The sequence below is a fragment of the Ptychodera flava genome, chromosome 4 (assembly GCF_041260155.1).
Source record: "Ptychodera flava strain L36383 chromosome 4, AS_Pfla_20210202, whole genome shotgun sequence".
NCBI classification, from domain to species: Eukaryota; Metazoa; Hemichordata; class Enteropneusta; family Ptychoderidae; genus Ptychodera; species Ptychodera flava.
The window spans coordinates 31,555,225-31,573,620 of NC_091931.1; the positions used below are offsets into that span (position 1 = coordinate 31,555,225).

Below are 18,396 nucleotides of genomic sequence, written 5' to 3' on the forward strand. Positions count from 1 at the left end.
TCCACCTAAGGTACTTGCATACTAATTTTCGAAGCAATCAAAACAGCCATTCTTGAGTTGCAAATTTTTGACCATTTTCACATTTTTTAGCTCACTTGCATAATTTGGGTAATGCAAACTTCATTTGAACAGCCTAGGATGCATCTACATACAAAATACCAAGCTAAAAAGTGCAGCAGTTTGCAAGTTTCTGATATTGATGGATATACATACATACGCCACGGACTTCAGCTTATCCTATGATCTCACATTGGTATACCAAATATGAGCTAAAATTATTTAGCGATATGCAACAGGTCGAAAACTGGACTTTGTTCAAACAAATAGTCACCTCCAGAAATGTGCAGCAGAATTCAAGTGCAAAAACTGTCAAAATCAAAACTATGGGGGAAAATGGAACATATTGTTAAATATTGTTTGTTGGTACCAGTCATGTTGGGGTAGGGTTATGTGTTAGACTTCACTTTTTCAGGTTGTAAAAATTTGTAAGATTTCTAATTTTCCCGAATTCCACAATTTTTTCCTCTACCAAACAAAATTTCTCAAAATCGCCTGCTTAGAAAAATTTGGGCTTGTGCATTCCTCGGATGCAGTTGATCAAGCTTGATCGTGAAATCTTTTACTGTCAAGAAATATTTCTGTTCAGCATGATCAACAAATTATTCACGACTGGAATTTCCAACTACTCTGAAATTTTGTCACATATTCTAATGGGTACTCTTTAAAACCTATATATGTAGGTTATAAGATCACAAGAATTAGAGTGCTCAATACACACACACACACACACACACACGTACGTACAGGTCTGAGGATTGCTAGCTGCACGAAACTTAAGAAACGCATATTACTTTGCACTTGAAGTAATTTGTGTTACTATTTTACATTTTTTGTAAAAGAAACATCTTGAGTGAATGCTTTGTACTGATTATGCGAGCAAGTTACTAGACATCGTCCAATTCAGATCAGTTCACATTATTTCACATTCTTTGTTAATGTGCAACGAGGCTTTAGGGTTAATTGTCATTTTCCTACAGAATTATAACTGGAAGACTTCTCAAATCACTTTCAAAGTTGGTTTTAGGTCCCTTGCCAATGCCCTAATCACTCAGATATATTTTATTTATCACCAGGGGAAATTAAATACTAACTGGGCCACAAAGTCCTTCAAAACATTGACCACTGATTGAAGTGAAAATTTCTTTGCAAGTTAAAGGAATGCATTCATTCGTGGCATTTATAAATAACACTTGGTTTTTCGTTAAAGAATGTCATCACGGCCTGTGCAATAGCTGTGTAATTTAATTTGGATTCAGACGAAAGTTTCCATTCAAGTTTGTCAGGACAGACAGAATAAGGTTTTCCCCTTTCAATGTTGAACTCTTTAAACTACCAGATTCCCTCAGAGCTCCGAAATCTTTTGAACTCAACCAGTGAAGGAGCAAATGTACATTAAAGACGCTTATACTTGTCACACAATACACACATCAACCTTGATCATTGACAATTTTTTCATAGCTCTCAACATACAATGCAGCATGGAGCAAACAATTTGCATACATACAGACTCTCTAATTGCATATCAAGGTTAAAAACATAGCTGAAACTATTTATTGTGGGAGGAGAGAATTAACTTGCAAAGCAGAGGTAGACATGTACGATAAGGTAAACTAGCATTCAAAACCATTGTGCGTATGGAGGTGGGGGGGGAGGGGGGAGGGAGGGTCTCCTTTATAGGCTATCATTTACATGGCATGCACTAACAAATTAAGGCAAAGTGTACCTCATGATTTTACAGCAAGGCATAAAGTATTGAAATATTACATTTGAATGAGAACAATTGTTAGTCACTGAGGGACTGATGCAATTGTTGAACCACTAATTGTTATATGGGTTTGATTTGGCACAACTGGTCATTGACATTTTAAATAACTATCAAAAGTAAAAAGTCAATTTCTGCACAAATCACTTAAATCTTGATTTCAGGCAAGGGACTGTGGTTTGAGCAAGATAAAAGCTTTTTCATTGACTTATGCAATTTATGCATTTTTATTGCTATAGCCTGAAGGTAGGGGCACCCACTCATACATGCACAGATGTGTATGTATGTATGTATGTATGTATATATGTATGTATGTATATGTGTGTATTATATATATATATATATATATATATATATCATATGTGTATGTATGTATGCATGTATGTATATATGCATATATATGTGTGTATATTATATATATATATATATATATATATATATATATATATATATATATATATATATATATATATATATATATATCGTAATCATCCAAGTATAAGCCCCTGCTCGTGTATAAGCCCCCCTACTGATTTCAGAGGATTTTTGAAAATGCATTACATCCGTGTACAAGCCCCTACCCTAGTGCAACTCAAATACAGAAAGATTAGGAGAGTATATTTGGTCATTAAACTTGGTAAACTTACTTTCAGATAATAAAGAAACTATTAAAATATGTTAAAACAATGGGGAAACTGGCGTTCCCTTGACAGCATCATAAGGAAAACGACACGTTTGTCCATTACTTTCTTGATTTTTCGACCCTGCTCATCCCCGTCCCCTAAATAGAATAGTCTCACTCACGTCCGCCATTGTTTATTTTTATTCACGACCACAATGTTTTCATCCTCTAAACATGCAGTTTCTTTTGTATGAAGCAATCTTTCCTGGTGACAATTACAATTGTCACTGCTATGTTGTTGTTTTCACAAAATGTAGACAGTTTAACACTGGAATGTTGAGTTGCCTTTCCGTGTAGGCAATGCATGCCTGTTCACATTACTGTTGATCAGCAGCATGCATGATGTCTCTGTTTCCAGTTTGGTTTTTTCGACGCTGAAATTTCACAAAAATGGCACTTCTGTATTCAGAGATTGTATAATCAATTTCTTTGGATGTGTAAATCGATTTTGAAAGCAATAGAAAGATCGAGTGGTGTTGAAAAAATTGTGCATAAATTATCATAAATTAAGCGTCCATGGCAGATAACATGGGGTTGCTCCAGATAAGCGGCTTCCCTAGTTTTACTGCAGTTTTGTGTTGCCGAACCAGGGGCTTATACTCTGATGAGTACGGTATATCACTTCTCCATAACCTCATGCAAGGGCACATCATTCATTGGCACAGTGCATTGCCTATTATAAACAACACAACCACTACATTGTGGATCACAGACGTACTTTTCAATAATCAATGGCAGAAAATGTAAATGGAAACGAAAAACGATTTTAATGAAAATCACTGATATAATAAAACCATCTTGGCAATACATCTCAAAATGTAATAAATTAAAAAAATGAAATTCAAATTCATTCCAAAATCTGTAATTTCTTCATTCAAAAAAATAATTAGGATTTACTTAAATCTAAAGTGGTGCAGACTCCTGGATGAAGAGGAAGTTTCAATTTGTACATCCAATGGACGGTGTATATGAACCTGAAACAAGAAAGATTTTTGTATCAGTGCTTCACGTAAGTAAAGCTGTTTTTGTAAACAAGGCAAGTATTGTTGTAAGTTTTCATGAGACTGAATATGTAGTGATTATAATCTACAAATTTTAATGTACCATTTTGGAGAGGGGGTGTGACATCTTGAATAATTTGATTTAATATTACAAAGCACTACATGTCTCCTGTAGATTTTCTTTGGAGTATCATCACAAATGAGATTGCAACGGCATCTCTTACTGAAGAATATGAAAATTACCTCTGACAGCATTTACTTGCTTGTCAGTCTTACATTGATTTTCCCTTATTGAAATTCTTGAAGACAGTTTCGCAAGTCTGGTCCAATTAAAGTTAACGAGTAGCTGAAACTAGTCTTGAATATACAGCAGCATAAGCTAAAACCTGTCATCTGTGATAAAAACAAATTACTCACCCGTGATCTCCCCTTTGAATACAGAATTATCCGAGTTGAGCATAGTCGGTAGTACATAAGGACTGAACGAGAACATTTTCACTGTCCCGAGGGCCAGGTAGAAGTCTCCTGTCGTGGTATGTTCAAATACATGCAGAGTTTGTGCACCTAGAGAATGAATACAGAGACGGCAGAAGAATTACGAACGCTGACAAGGCACATTTATATTCTGAAAGTGACAATTCTCTTGGTCAATTTTCTGTAAGTTGTGTTGATGTAATCCAATCAGGTTGGCAGACAGCATTGGTTGCATCAGGAGAATTTTCTACGTGCAGAAAGGTCATCTGGTCAAAGATGTCCTATTAATTAGTTGGCTGGGGTGATGGAGAAAAAAACCTGATAGGCTTGTAGAGTTGAAGTAAGAACAAATCACAGAGCAGAAGCCTACAAACTACTGCAATGATTAAAACCCACGAGGTGAAAGCGGCTGATAGGTTTGACTGCGCACTTCTTTGCTGGGCAGTGAGCTCTCTAACAAACATGAATTTCTGGAAACGTTGCATATATTTGAAGAACTGTGGAAATTTTTGTATGTTAACCCTTTTATCTCAACATATGAACCAAACCGTTTTCTTGTGTCGTAGACAATTAACATCATGGTATGTTGATAGTGGCTTTGAGGGCACAGTCTGCTGCTAGGAGAGGCGTTCCTATTGGTTTGAAGGTCTTCAATACTACTAGATGTTTATGTAATAGAGTGAAGAGGCTCACCAATTGCTGATGAATAGTAATTGTCATAAGCTGTGTATTGCCACTGATATTAAGCAAAAGTGTGAACCACCCAAATTCGAGTGTTGTGAAACAACTTGCCAAATCTGGCAAAGTCTTTCAACAGATGGACAGGACCACAGGGAGTGCAAGAGGCGTTAACAAATACTGTTCCATAAATGTGGTTCCAGTACTGGGGATCCGACATAACAGCTAATAATTGACAGCTTCGATAGAATGCGACATGTGGTTATGTTGTAACAGTTAAACATAGGGCCAAAGTCCCTGAATCTACTATAGACATGGATACAAAATTAAGTATTTCCTGACTGTATGAAATTATCTCACTAAGGTCATCCTAGGGACCTGTAAACCAAATATTAAAGCTGTCTGACCAGTGGTTTTGAAAAAACAAGTGACCCAACAGTCGACAGAGCTCTGCTGTGTTATGAAGAGAATAACTTTTTGTGACTCGTGTATTGATGAAGGTGGATATCTTTGATAGCTCATATCAGGATGGCCTGACCAAAAATGGCAAAATTAGCGGCAAAAATACAAAATTGAAGATTTCATCATAATTTCAATATATTTAATTAAGATATTAAGATAAAGCCGAGGAACCTGTTTACCAAATATCAAAGCTATCAGAGGAGTAACTTTTGAGAAACAAATATTTTGACCAAAAATGGCAAAAATTGAAGATTTCATCAAATTTCAATATATTACACTAAGACAACCACTAGGAACCTGAATACCAAATATCAAAGGCATCAGACAAGTAGTTTTTGAGAAACATTTTTAGACCAAAAATGGCAAAAATTGCACCAAAAATACAAAATTGCAGATTTCATCATATATTCAATATATCATATTCGTCTGTCGTCAGTTCATCTGTAGAAACCTGTATACCAAATATCAAAGCTGTCAGACGAGCGGTTTTAATGAAATAGTTTTGACCAAAAATGACCAAAATTTCCTTAAAAATACAGATTTGCATATTTCATTACAATTTGAACAAATCTAAGTTGGGTTATCCCTAGGGACCTGTATACCAAATAACAAAGCTGTCTGACCAGCGGTTATGAAGAAGATTTTTTACCAAAAACCCCTTTATTGGCGCTAATTTGCCCATTTTCAAATATATCAAAAAATTTAAAAAAATTGTTTCTCATAATCATATATTTCATCTACACAACAAATATCAAATCAGTAAGTACTGCGGTTCTCAAGATTTGAGTAAACTGACACCTAACAAACGGATATACATACATATATACCGGTACATACATACAGACTGACGCTGGACGGATACCCATCCCAATAGCTTCTATAGATTATAGTCTATAGTAGCTAAAAAATCAACATGCCAATGTCAACTATGATGGTACATTTATCACACGCTGTGACAACCACTTTGTAGTTGTACATGCCTGTGTAATGGCTGCAATAGATTTACTGTGGCCATACATGATGATTTTCCAAACAAACTTCCTTACTTGTGTTCATCATAAGAGTTTGAATTTGTGCTCATTGCAGAAAATCTGTTCAAGCAATGTTTGACTGACAAGCTGTGAAGAGCCACCTGGCCACCATATTAACCCTTTCACCCAAGTTCCCTGTATACAGGTCCAACTTTACCATAGAAAACAATGGATTTGGGACAAACCATGGTGGTGAAAGGGTTAAAGGTAGATTGTGCCTCGGGGAGAGATATTCAGACTGAAACTTTTACAATTCATTTCTGATCTACCACTTGTGGGGGCTCATTTTAAAGCTCTTGGTGTAAGAAAACTTTTCATTGGCTTAGTTTTTCGAAATTTTAAAATTTTATTTTTCTAATTAGAGTTAATACAGGGATGGCGGCTGTTTTGAATTTTAAATATCGGTAAATCTTGGGTTATTTGTTTCATTAATACCAAAATTTGCATGGTAACCCCCGCTTTTTATTTTTGATTTTGAAAGAATAGTTGAAAGACTTCTTAAAGGAAATTTTGAGCAAAAGTGAAGTCTTTCACTTTCAAGGTGCGTTCTACCTTAATTTATATTCTCAAAGAGACTGACATTCAAATTAAGGTCATGCTATATTGACTTGGAATAGATTTTGAACAATTTTTGTTTCATCCTTGTGATGGCACTGGACATGCAATTTGCAAAAGAGTGGCAAGTCTTGCCGCTACAGTTGATGACATGTTAAAAAATATTGTCAAGGACAGTGTGCTCACATTCGGTTTGAATTGGTCCATTCGAGAAATATTTGAACCAGGAAAAACAAGAATGACAAAAGCAAATAAGGTCTCAAACTTAGGTACTGCAGGTCATCTTTAGGAACATGCATATCAACTTCTATAGCAATGGGACAAGCAAATCCTGAATATATAAGCAAATGTCAACAACAAAAAATAGAAAAGGTTTGATAAAAAGAAAAGGTGGGAGTGGGTAAAAAAATGTACAAGGGATCTGGTAAAAAGTAATGCTACCTCATCAATCTTCTAGACCCTACCCCTTCCTGAATATCAAATGTTCCATCCCTTGGTATTACATAACGCCAGATGACAGGAAATGTATTTACAACTTTGGGAAGTTTTTAAACAATGCGATGAGTGTTATCAATCTAATTGTAAACAGTACTATAGTTGGTTACAGATAGTGAAATGCCTTCTACTGTGGGCGGTGATTACAACATCTGGAATTATCCTGGATCCAAATTTCTCATCAGTTCTTGTATGTCTTACATAGAAAAGTTGCAAAAATTGGTCGGCAATGAAAAAATTCACCTCAGCTTTGTTTTCTGGATCAAATTTTCCTACAAATTGATACCAATATGACAAAATTATGTTCATAGCCTTTGAAACTGTCTCACAACATATCCTGGGTTGGTGTAGGTCATTTAAGGTCACAAACTGAGAAAATTACCTAAAAATATACAAATTTGGTGGTTTCCCAACACTTTGAGTAGAAAATTTATCTAATAACATCCCCCGGGGCTTTATACCAAATTACAAAGCTATCAAACAAGTAATTTTGAGAACAAGTTTTCTTGACCAAAATGACAATATTGTCTTAAAAATACAAATTTGTATATTTCAGGACAATTTCTACATATCTAACTATTGTCATCTCTGTACGTCTGTGTACCAAATATAAAAACGGTCTGTCCAGGGGTTCTAAAAAGAAAATACTGTTTAAGATTTTTTGACCAAAAATGACAAAATTGCTCCAAAATAGTAATTTTCCCAATTTTGTCATAATTTCAACAAATTAGAAGAGTAACACCCTCGCAAAGATCCAACCCAAATTTGAGAGCGATTGGGTTGGCGGTTTCAGAGAAGAATTCTTACAGAAAATGAGAAAAATCACCAAAAAATTCAGCAAAAATACAAAATTAAGGATATCTTCACAATATTCATAAAACTGTATAAAGTTCACCTAATATACTTGCACACATATTTTCAAATCAATCACAACAGCAGTTCTCGATATATTAATTCTTGACCATTTTCACATTTTGTAAGCTCATTTGCATAATTTTGGCAATGCAGACTTCATTTGAACAAAATCCCATCTATAGCCCAGGATGCATCCACACACCAAATACCAAACTGAAAAGTGCAGCGGTTTGCGTGTTTTTGATGTTGACTGACATACTGTACGTACGCACATACATACATGCATACATACCGGTACATACATACACACATACATACAAACACCATCGACTTCAGCTTATACGATAAACTCACATTGGTATAACCAAATGTGAGCTAAAAAGTAATATGCATGTTGCAATATTCTGTCCTCCATTCAGAATTCAGATTTTTTGGCATGAGCTGATGATCGCTGCCCATACATCTAACATGGATGGAGCCGTATGTGTAAGTACCCTAGGGAAGTCTCTCTGGCTAAGTCCCCTTAGGCTATTGTCCATTGAGACTGATAAATTACCTGCGTGAGGGAAGAATGAACGAAAATCAACCATGTGTCCCGCCTTGGTGCCCATTTCATCCTGTTGTGTCTTGCCCTTATTGGGCAGAGAATATTCATCAGGGAGTATCCTAGTAGATTTTGCTGGAGCGCTATGTGACTGCACATATCCTGCTCTATCTTGGCCAAACACATTGACACCTTTAACATGTGCGAAATACAGGTTTGTCAGATTACTAGTAAGGCCAAAAAAAATAAATTGTGCTGTTCCGATAACATGGTTTTCAAAAATAGGGTAGGTAGGTCCGCAGGGATTTTTTCCAAAATATTTTTATTTTTAAATCTGTACTTTTCAGGGGTTCAGTATGACCAAACACTGGCTACAACATTTCCAGAAAAATGTATTATACATATAAAAGGAATAAAAACATAAAATAAAGACGTCCTCGTTCAAGCAAAAATCAAATGCCGGGTAAGGAACACATGATTTTACAGGTTTTTTCTTTCTTTTTTTTTACTTCCGTGTTTACATAGCTTTAGAAAGTCTAGGGTCGGCAGGCAAAAAATAGGGTAGGTCGGGTTATCAGAATGGCACAATATTTTTTCTTTAGCCTAATAGATATACACCAGCAGTTATTGTATGAAAAAGCTCAAATACCAATCAACTCTTAGGGCTGTACATCTTTACGCACTTGCATGTAACTTGTACACACAAACAACTGATGGAAAAATGCAGAGAAAAAGTAAAAAGTAAGACCATGAGAGATTAGTCTCATGCCCTAACATAGCCAATGAGCAGAAATATCTAAACATCTGCGACCAAAAACTGGTATTGTGCCGTTGAATAGAGGATGTTGACAATAGCAAAGTTGAAGGCTATTCCAGATTTTCAAAACTGGTTTCCCTTTTGAAAGTTGACATCAAAAGCGCTGTTCGCAGTTTCAGATTTGTTACTAAATATACCTGCAAACAGGCAACATCGGACACTACTGCTTGAAATTCAGACAAATTTTATTGCTGCGTGAATGGCTGTTGTTGCAGCCTAATTGTAGTCTGATCCACAAATTAGTGCAACTTTAACCATTGTAACACTTATGTAGCAGGTTTTAATTTGTGTTGTTCTTGCAAAAAAATGTGGACAAATATATATATTTGCATATTGATGAAAGAAAAATAGCATCATTTGTAAACAGTGCTATTCTGAAGCAATTTACGGCATTCTAGAAATAGTGCTGAAAAGGTCAGAAGGAGAATAACAGAATGACGCATGGTCTGCAGCAGGATAGGTTTATTTTCATATCACACCCAAGTAATTGGCGATGGTGTAGGTCAAGGGAATGAAAATTAAATTTCACCATTTGATTCAACCTTTGACCCCTTCCACTTGGAGTCAAAATGTGATGAACTTAAATAAAAGAAAAAATTAGCACTTACTCTCAACGTTGATAAATTTGTCCAGGGTGAACAAAGCAATTCCGGAGTACTTGTAGACATAGAATCCAACGTCTGCATCCAGGATGAAGAGATAGTCATTAGATTGGATTTTCATGTGTTCAACACTTCGTGGCGATGTTATGGAGATTCCATTAAGCCAATCAAAGGAATTGGTGTCATCTTTGAAGCTGAAAGTTAGTAGAAACAACCCTGTTCAGTGATTTTCACCTTGTATGCAGTACTTGTTGTTGTTACACATGGTTCATGGCAACGCCAATCAGCGTTTTGAAATTGACTGGATCACTCCTGTTTAAAAACATTGCCCAACTTTTTCGCTGCAAAATTCGGAACAACCCAGCAGCTGTGTCCATGTTGGATTTCACAGCAAATACAGGGATAGAGGGCAGAATGGGAAAATTTGTTGAAAATGGAAACCAGACCTGTGGGAATGTAGCTTTCTGAAACTGCCTGCACTAGCAAAACTACATATGCACTGACACGTCTTGCATTCTGAATACGAGTATACACTTGTCTTTTGATCTTTAATAATCGAAATCAGAAAATATTTCCACTTGCCATTTAGAAATGGAACTGCAGAGTTTCACCAGTTTGGACAAAAAATGGGAATGCAAGACAGGCAGTCATGTCGTTATTTTGTGTAGGTGAAAAAGATTCAAGTTTTGCTCAATATGTAACAGAAACGTGGATAATTATCACGTGCAAGGCCACTGAAACCCCTTCCTCCTCCTTATGAAAGTTATGAAATGCTAATGCTGCTTTTCATGATTATTACCCAAAATTAGAAAGGTCTCTAGTGATTATTTCAGCGTATGATGAAACACCCCACCCTTTGCCAGTGTCTTTTGCCAGTAAGATGAAAAACAACAACTATACAGTATCTTTACAAGACAGTACATTTTATTTAAGTAACAATATGATAGTTTAAATGTTCAGCAAATGTGACATACATGTGTGGTAGTTAAAATCTGGTTTCGTGGGAGGTCTCAAAACAGTTCAATGATAATGAAGTGGCGCTGTATATACAAGTGTAGGCTTCGTGATGACAAATGAAGCATGTAAAAAATTACCTATAAATGTTGACAGTGTCTCCGCTGGCGACAGATTCCTGGCTGATAATGAGGTACTGCATACCATTTATGTTCAAGGGTAAGATGTCTGTTGCCCTAGTAGTCACGATAGTCTCAAAGGAGGTGTAATCACCACTATTCCACTGGAACACTTCAGAGTCCGTTGTGTAGCTTAGATCAGTAGTATCATAGAGCTGATAGTTAGCCACTGCAAGGTAACTGGTACCACTCATCTCAAAGTGCTTTATCTAACAGAAGGTAAAAAAAAAACCTTCAGGCCACAAGAAAAATAAAGTGTTTCACATCCTAGACATACCGCAAAAATGCGGTGACGCGTTTTTTTTTCTCCTCAATTTTTTTTATTCTTTAACCAGAAAGCATAAAAAAAAACATGAAAACCGCATAGGAATGCACGCAGAGATAAATGCACAGCAGTGTTCCTTTACTATTTTTGTATACACTGTTGCAAAATTTCTGCAGTTTGACTTTTAGTGCAGCAATCCACAGTTTTGACATGTGTGTACAGTTCTGAATGGAATGTTAGTGTCAGTTATTTTGTTTACAGTTCTGTTTTATACAGCACTGTGTAATGCAGTACTGTCGCATATTTTTGCATTTTTTTTTTCATTTTATTTCCTCATGAGAAGAAAAAAAGGTTGATGTGGCTGGTCTGAATTGACAGAGAAAAACTAAATTCTTGGCCTAAGGTAGAACTTCTGGGACAGATATTCACACTCAAATTCCTACAGTTCTTTTCTTATCTACCACTTGTGGGGGCTCAGTTTTAAGCTCTTGAAAAACTTTCAGAGTTTTAGTTTTTTGAAAATCCAAAATTTTATTTTCCCCCCATAGAGTTAACACAGGGATGGCGGCCATTTTGATTTTCAAATATTGGTAAATATTTCGCTAGTTCCAAACTTTGCGCGGTGACCCCTGATTTTTATTGTTGATTTGGTAAGAAAGTAGTTGAAAGTTTCATTTAGGAAAGTTTGAACAAAATTTTAAGTCTTTCACTTTCGAGGCGCATACTATCGTAAGAAGTGATAAATTGCATGACACCATAGATGCTCAAGGTACATGTAATGTGTGATCATTGCTGTAGCCTTTCATGGTCAAATCACTTTGGTACTGATTCCATCCAAATGAATTTCACATGATACCAACTCATTCGTTGTTGATTTCCACACTAAAGTTGTGTTTTTCAATAAACAAAGAAATCCGGCATTAAATCTCCCCCAAACTCCTAATGGGAAATTTGAACTTTGAACTCTAGCCCCTGGTAACCTACAAACAAGTCATCGTTGATGACACAGTCCCCACTTGTTAATAGGTGCTTTGATTACAGGTCCTCAGAGAGGATAGAGTCCTCTTCATTAGGTCTGTGATAAAAATCCTTTTTAAATTTGAATAAATTTGCTTGATACATGTCTGAGTTGTAGTTCAGGACATGAAAAAATCGTAATAAAATGGCCACATGGTGGCCATATTGGATGGAATCACAAAACAAATCAATGTGCATATGTATGACATAGGTCAATGTCCTTGTACCAACTTTGATTAAAATCGGTTGAAATATGCCTGAGTTATGGCTTTGTACATGAAAAAATCATAACAAAATGGCCGCACAGCAGCCATATTGGATCGTATCACAAAACAAATTAAGATGCATATGTATGACATTGGTCAATCTCCTTGTACCAACTTTGAATAAATTTGCTTGATACATGTCTGAGTTATGGTTCTGGACATGAAAAAATCATAATAAAATGGCCGCCTGACAGCCATATTGGATCGTATCACAAAACAAATTGACGTGCATATGTATGACATAGGTCAATGTCCTTGTACCAATTTTGAATAAAATCGGTAGAGATATGCCTGAGTTATGGCTCTGTACATGAAAAATCGTAACAAAATGGCCGCACGGCGGCCATATTGGATCGTATCACAAAAAGAATTGACGTGCATATCTATGACATTGGTCAATGTCCTTGTACCAACTTTGAATAAAATCAGTTGAAACATGCCTGAATTATGGCTCTGTACATGAAAAAATCGTAATAAAATGGCCGCCTGGCAGCCATATTGGATCGTATCACAAAACAAATCGACGTGCATCTGTATGACATATGAAGTAATCCTTGTACCAAGTTTGAATGAAATCGCTTCGGGCATCTCTGAGATATCTGCGTGAATGGACGGACGCAGAGACGCACGCACGGACATGACCAAACCTATAAGTCCCCCGGACGGTGTCCGTGGGGACTAAAAAGTAAAGCTTTTCATCAGAGCAGAGGGTGAAGGGGTTTAAATGGCATGATACAAGACTGGAAGATCAATTTTACATAAAGTAGTTCGGACAACAGGTTTCATCAGCCCATGTAGCCATGGGCAACTGGCCATAAAAGCCTCACAGGACCGGCAAAATTCCCGAATGTGTCCATTCAGTGCAATGTGTTGATCGTGCATCCTCATCAAAGCACGTAGCTGGATGAGCAGTGCCTAAGATGTAGCCCACTTTCACATTTTTCTTGGCCCTTTTGCAGATTTTGGGGACAGACACCTTCATTTGCATAGAATTCAACCTTCCACCTAGAATTTCCCAACCCACCAAGATGGACAAGAATAAAGCTACTGTACCAATTCTTAAGTTTTTCCTGTGGAAGGACATGCAGATAATTGATGTACTTGGTATGGAGAACTGCTAATGCTGTATGAATACATCGGTATATGGCAAACAGAACTTGAAATATTACACTGGTGGATTTCTTCGGATCCTCACCTGTGTTGCTCCTCTGGTTTCAAACTCGCTCTTGATCTGAAAGCCGGTTTCAAAATCAACGAGACAGTAGACGAAAGAATTGCGTCTTGAAATAAACATGGTTTGTTGGCCACCATAACCTTTGGCGTAATTTGCTACTGCGATGCAGAACTTGTTTGTGTTTGGATGAAGGAAAGGCTCAGCATCTTTAGCACTGTATGACAACAGGTCTTGATATGCGACGAATGCTTGGGAAGTACTGTTCCACACGGCTACCTCTATCTTCCCGGCAACCTCATCAGTTCCTTCAGCTGTATTGGCTGGAATACAGAAAAAAACCCACTACATTTAAGAAAGGTGAATTTGAAAGATTGAGAAAGCTCCCCCCCCCCAAGCGGTACGCCAAATGAATATTGTAAAAGGTTTATAGACAAAATATCTGTCCCAAAAATTCATTCTCAATTGAAACAACCTAACGGTGCAAGCTGCAAGTACAATTGCAATTAAAGCTGCAAGCAGCGTTGGCAGGGCCCAAGCGGTTACCATGGTTAAAGGTAATTGCACTGATGACATTATGTGCAAACTTTGAGCTTAAATGGTCTTTTTGTTCTAGTAAAGAAGAATTTTGAATATATCTCGTGGTTATTGTAGATTTTTATGAAAACCAATATGGCCGCCAAGCCACGTGACCCATCTTTATGCCTTTCGCAAACTGGAAAGTACCCACACTAAGGATGATAAGAGCAAAGTTTCAGTTCAAATGATGCGTTGATTCTGGAGAAAAGTACATGCATTTTTGAATAATATTAGGTGTTTAGCAAAAACCAATATGGCCGCCAAACCATGTGACGAATGCATATACCCTTATGCAAACTTGATAGTATTCACACTAGCGACATGAGTAAAATTTCAGTTTAACCCTTTTCCTGCCAGACAGTATCTCTTTCCCATCAGCAAAGTCAGTAAAAAGCGATATTGAGCCAAAACATGATATATTTTCACCCACTTGGGTTGGTCTGTTTTGTTTATTCCAAAAAAATCAAGTTTACAGTATTTATGTTTTCAACAGCCTTCAAATGTACAGTATAATGTTAAAATACACCATATGGAATATGTTGTGTTTCATTAATTTTAACCATCTTGACCTTGTGGTGAAATATGGGCTGGCAGGAAAAGGGTTAAATGGTTTGTTGGTCCTGGAGTTTTAGATTTTTAAAGATTACACTGGATTTTATGAAAAATCCAATATGGCGGCCAAACCATGTGACCAATTCAAATGCCTTTCGCAAACTTGATAGCACTCACAATTGTGATGACATGTGTAAAATCTCAATTTAAAGGATGAGTTGGTTTTGGAGTTTAAGATTTTTATAGATTAAATTGGATTTTTTGGAAATCCAATATGGCGGCAAAGGTCACATGACCGCTAAAGATTTTATTTGCAAATTTTAAAGAACTGACATTCTTGCCACACACCAAATTTCAAATTGACCAGACCCCTAGGTCACCAGCAAAAGCCACTTTAAGGTTTTCAGAAAATCAAATATGGCCACCAGGTAACGTGACTAATTAAAAATTCAAGGGTTAGGTGCACCACCTCATTGGCCCTGATCACTTTGTCAAGTTTGAGAAGTGTACATGCAGCAATTTTTCAGATCTAGGCTGGCAAAGAATTGACAAAAGAAAAAAGAAAAACCCCAATGAAACCAATAGGGGCCCAGCCAACAGGCCTGGGCCCCGATAGGCTTAGGAGCAGAACGCCGAACTTATTCCAGTAGCAGAGTTTAACATCCACTTGTGAATATTAAACACTGCGTGTGCTGGTATTTGAAATGTGAAAAATGCACAAAGCTTAATGAGGTACCATAGATCATTGCGCAGCTAATGAACATGCTGTAACTGTAGGGAACTAAGAGCTCATAACTCCAGATGAATTTTCCGCAAAGCATTTATCAAAGTTATCATTGCATATCGGTATTGTAGATTTTTCTATGCCTGGATGATTTTTTGCAGATTTGAAGGCAAATAGCAGATGTGAAAAAACTGATACAGTAGAGTTTCATGGTAAAAATATTTCAATTTGTCTGACAAAACACCTCTCTCCTCAGCGATGTGCTCCAACCAGTGTGGAAATTAACAATTTATACTGAATATGTATCTTTGAAGGCAAAGGAGCTGAAGACACAGGAGTAAGCAAGCAATGCAGGATAATATTACAAAGGTTGATTTGAAAATCCTCTTAAGGTAGTATGCACCTCGAAAGTGAAAGACAAACTTTTGCTCAAACTTTCCTTAATGAAACTTTCAGCCATTCTTTTACTAAATCAAGGATGTAAATTGGGGGTCACCATGCAAATTCTGGTACTAGAGAAACAAATAACCCACGATTTACCAATATTTGAAATTAAAAATGGCCACCATCCCCGAGTTAACTCTATGGAGTAAAAAATAAAATTTTCGATTTAAAAAAACTAAAACAGTGAAAAGTTGTCTTACACCAAGAGCTTTAAAAGGAACTCCCACAAGTGGTAGATCAGAAAAGAATTGTCAACGTTTGAGAGTCCGAATATCTGTACCCGAGATGCGTATCATATGTATCTTAAATAACCCTTTGTAAGGGAACATTTGTGTAGCACTTGCAGGCAAAGCATTCTGTGGATAGAATATTTCATATGTGATAAAAGCACAGCTAACCTGGAGAGACATTCAACATTTTAAATGTAAATTTGGTCATGAAAGAAACTCCCCGAATTTTCGTGATTAAACACAACACACGGTTAACCAGAGCAAATACAATGTGTGCAGTGAAAGTTTAAATGACTAAGGCAGAAACAGCTGAAGATTGCAAACAGTTATCGGTCAGCATGTTGTCTCATTGCACTCATGATATCAGGGTTTACTTTAGTGGAAACAAAAGTGTTACATAAAAAAAATTCCCTTTTGGTACAAGTCTTCAAAAAGACTGGAGGTTGTGACATTCATTTTCACCAACATAGTGGTTACATTACTGCTCTAAAATTATGGACAACAGATACATCCGCAGAAATTCTATAGCAATGAGATCATTTCAGAAAAGTCTCTGGCAATTTTTAAGAAGGTGTTGATGCATACAAAGCAGACTCTTATTCAGGAGATTCACGAAACGTTCCCTTTTCCAAATCAAGAATGAAAATCGGGGGATTGCCAGCAAAACCTGGTATCACAGAATTACCAACTACCATATAAACATGTCAGTTGAAGGTCAAAATGACATCCATGTTGACCGTATGGAGAAAAATTTCCACTTTTCTGATTATCTGTCCCCGGCACATTCTTCCTTCATCAAAATTCCAGGCCTTTTTCATGTTAACCTGTAATATGCACCACTACCACATTTTCATTGTGATGTACCACATTTTCATTGTGATGTCAAATTCACAATGCGAAGATATTCAAATTTACTAATCATACAGTGCACACGCTCAATAATAAAACAAAAATTACTTTCAACGTGTGAAAACAACTCACCCGGTGCTCTTTTATATGTAGTATCCATGTCATCACCACAAGGAGAGTTATTACCGGTACTCGTCTGGCTGTGCACAATAATGAGAAACTGATAGCCACCAAACTCAAAGGTTTCAATCTCCACCCCTCCGTCTGTTCCAAACGCCTTCAAACAGAATAAATTGATAATTAAATGAGCAGAGTCAAAACATTAATGTTTGATTGGACCATGATGATTCAGAAGTGTTGCTTTCATTTTAAACTTGCGTTGCAAATCCAGTACTCTATGTAACAGTATGGATAGAGACTGCCATGTGGAAGCCCGGTTGGGATGGGATGGGGGGGTGTGAAAAAAAATCAACAGACTATCATAAAGTATGCGAAGGTAAATTGGGATGAGGTGGGATAGACAAAATGAGTGGGCTACAAAAGGCTGTATTTTCTCACATGTCAAAATTGCATAGTTTTTTCTGTGCAACAGTTTCATTGGAAATGCAGCACTTCAAGCAAATAACCCTGTGAGATATATAGGCTTGATCATGGACCACTGGGTTGTTGTAAATGAATTTGGACCTACTGATATTAAAATTGCATGAATAAAAACTGAGCAAGCTTTTGACCACTGTAGCTGTAAAGTCCTAAAGGGAAGTTCACCAAGGATGATTTTTATTACTGCAGGGCTCGAAAAATTTTTTAAAAATTCACTTGCCATAGGGCAAGTGAATTTTCAATTTCACTTGTCCGGAAGAAAAATTCACTTGCCCTGAATTTCAGATGATTTAAGGAGTAAATCATTATGTGTATTGTTTTGTTCATGTCATTGTAAAGAAACCGTAGCTGTAACTTACTGATAAATTTGTGTCCTTATTCTGTGTATCAAAAATAATATCTTATGTAATGTATACATGCACAGTGTTTCAGCCAGCTTTTGCTGGCATGGGGACACAGTGACCCATAGTAGGTCTTAATGGGGACAAATTAAATTTTGGGGGGACATGTAGTGTATTTCAATAAAACAACACCGGTACATTATCATT

At 36.7% G+C, this 18,396-nt stretch overlaps 1 protein-coding gene across 1 annotated transcript in view; it reads right to left on the reverse strand.

Moving 5' to 3' along the window:
* Nucleotides 1-3,248: 3,248 nt before the first annotated feature.
* Nucleotides 3,249-18,396, reverse strand: part of LOC139132237 (uncharacterized) — a 50,598-nt gene continuing 35,450 nt past the window's right edge. Inside the window, exons 29-34 of the mRNA XM_070698626.1 lie at nt 17,381-17,525; nt 13,895-14,193; nt 11,113-11,360; nt 10,025-10,212; nt 3,923-4,069; nt 3,249-3,478 (exon numbers count right to left, since the gene is read on the reverse strand). Coding sequence (XP_070554727.1) covers nt 3,444-3,478; nt 3,923-4,069; nt 10,025-10,212; nt 11,113-11,360; nt 13,895-14,193; nt 17,381-17,525 — 1,062 coding nt within the window. The 3' untranslated portion in view covers nt 3,249-3,443. The remainder of the gene's footprint in view (nt 3,479-3,922; nt 4,070-10,024; nt 10,213-11,112; nt 11,361-13,894; nt 14,194-17,380; nt 17,526-18,396) is intronic.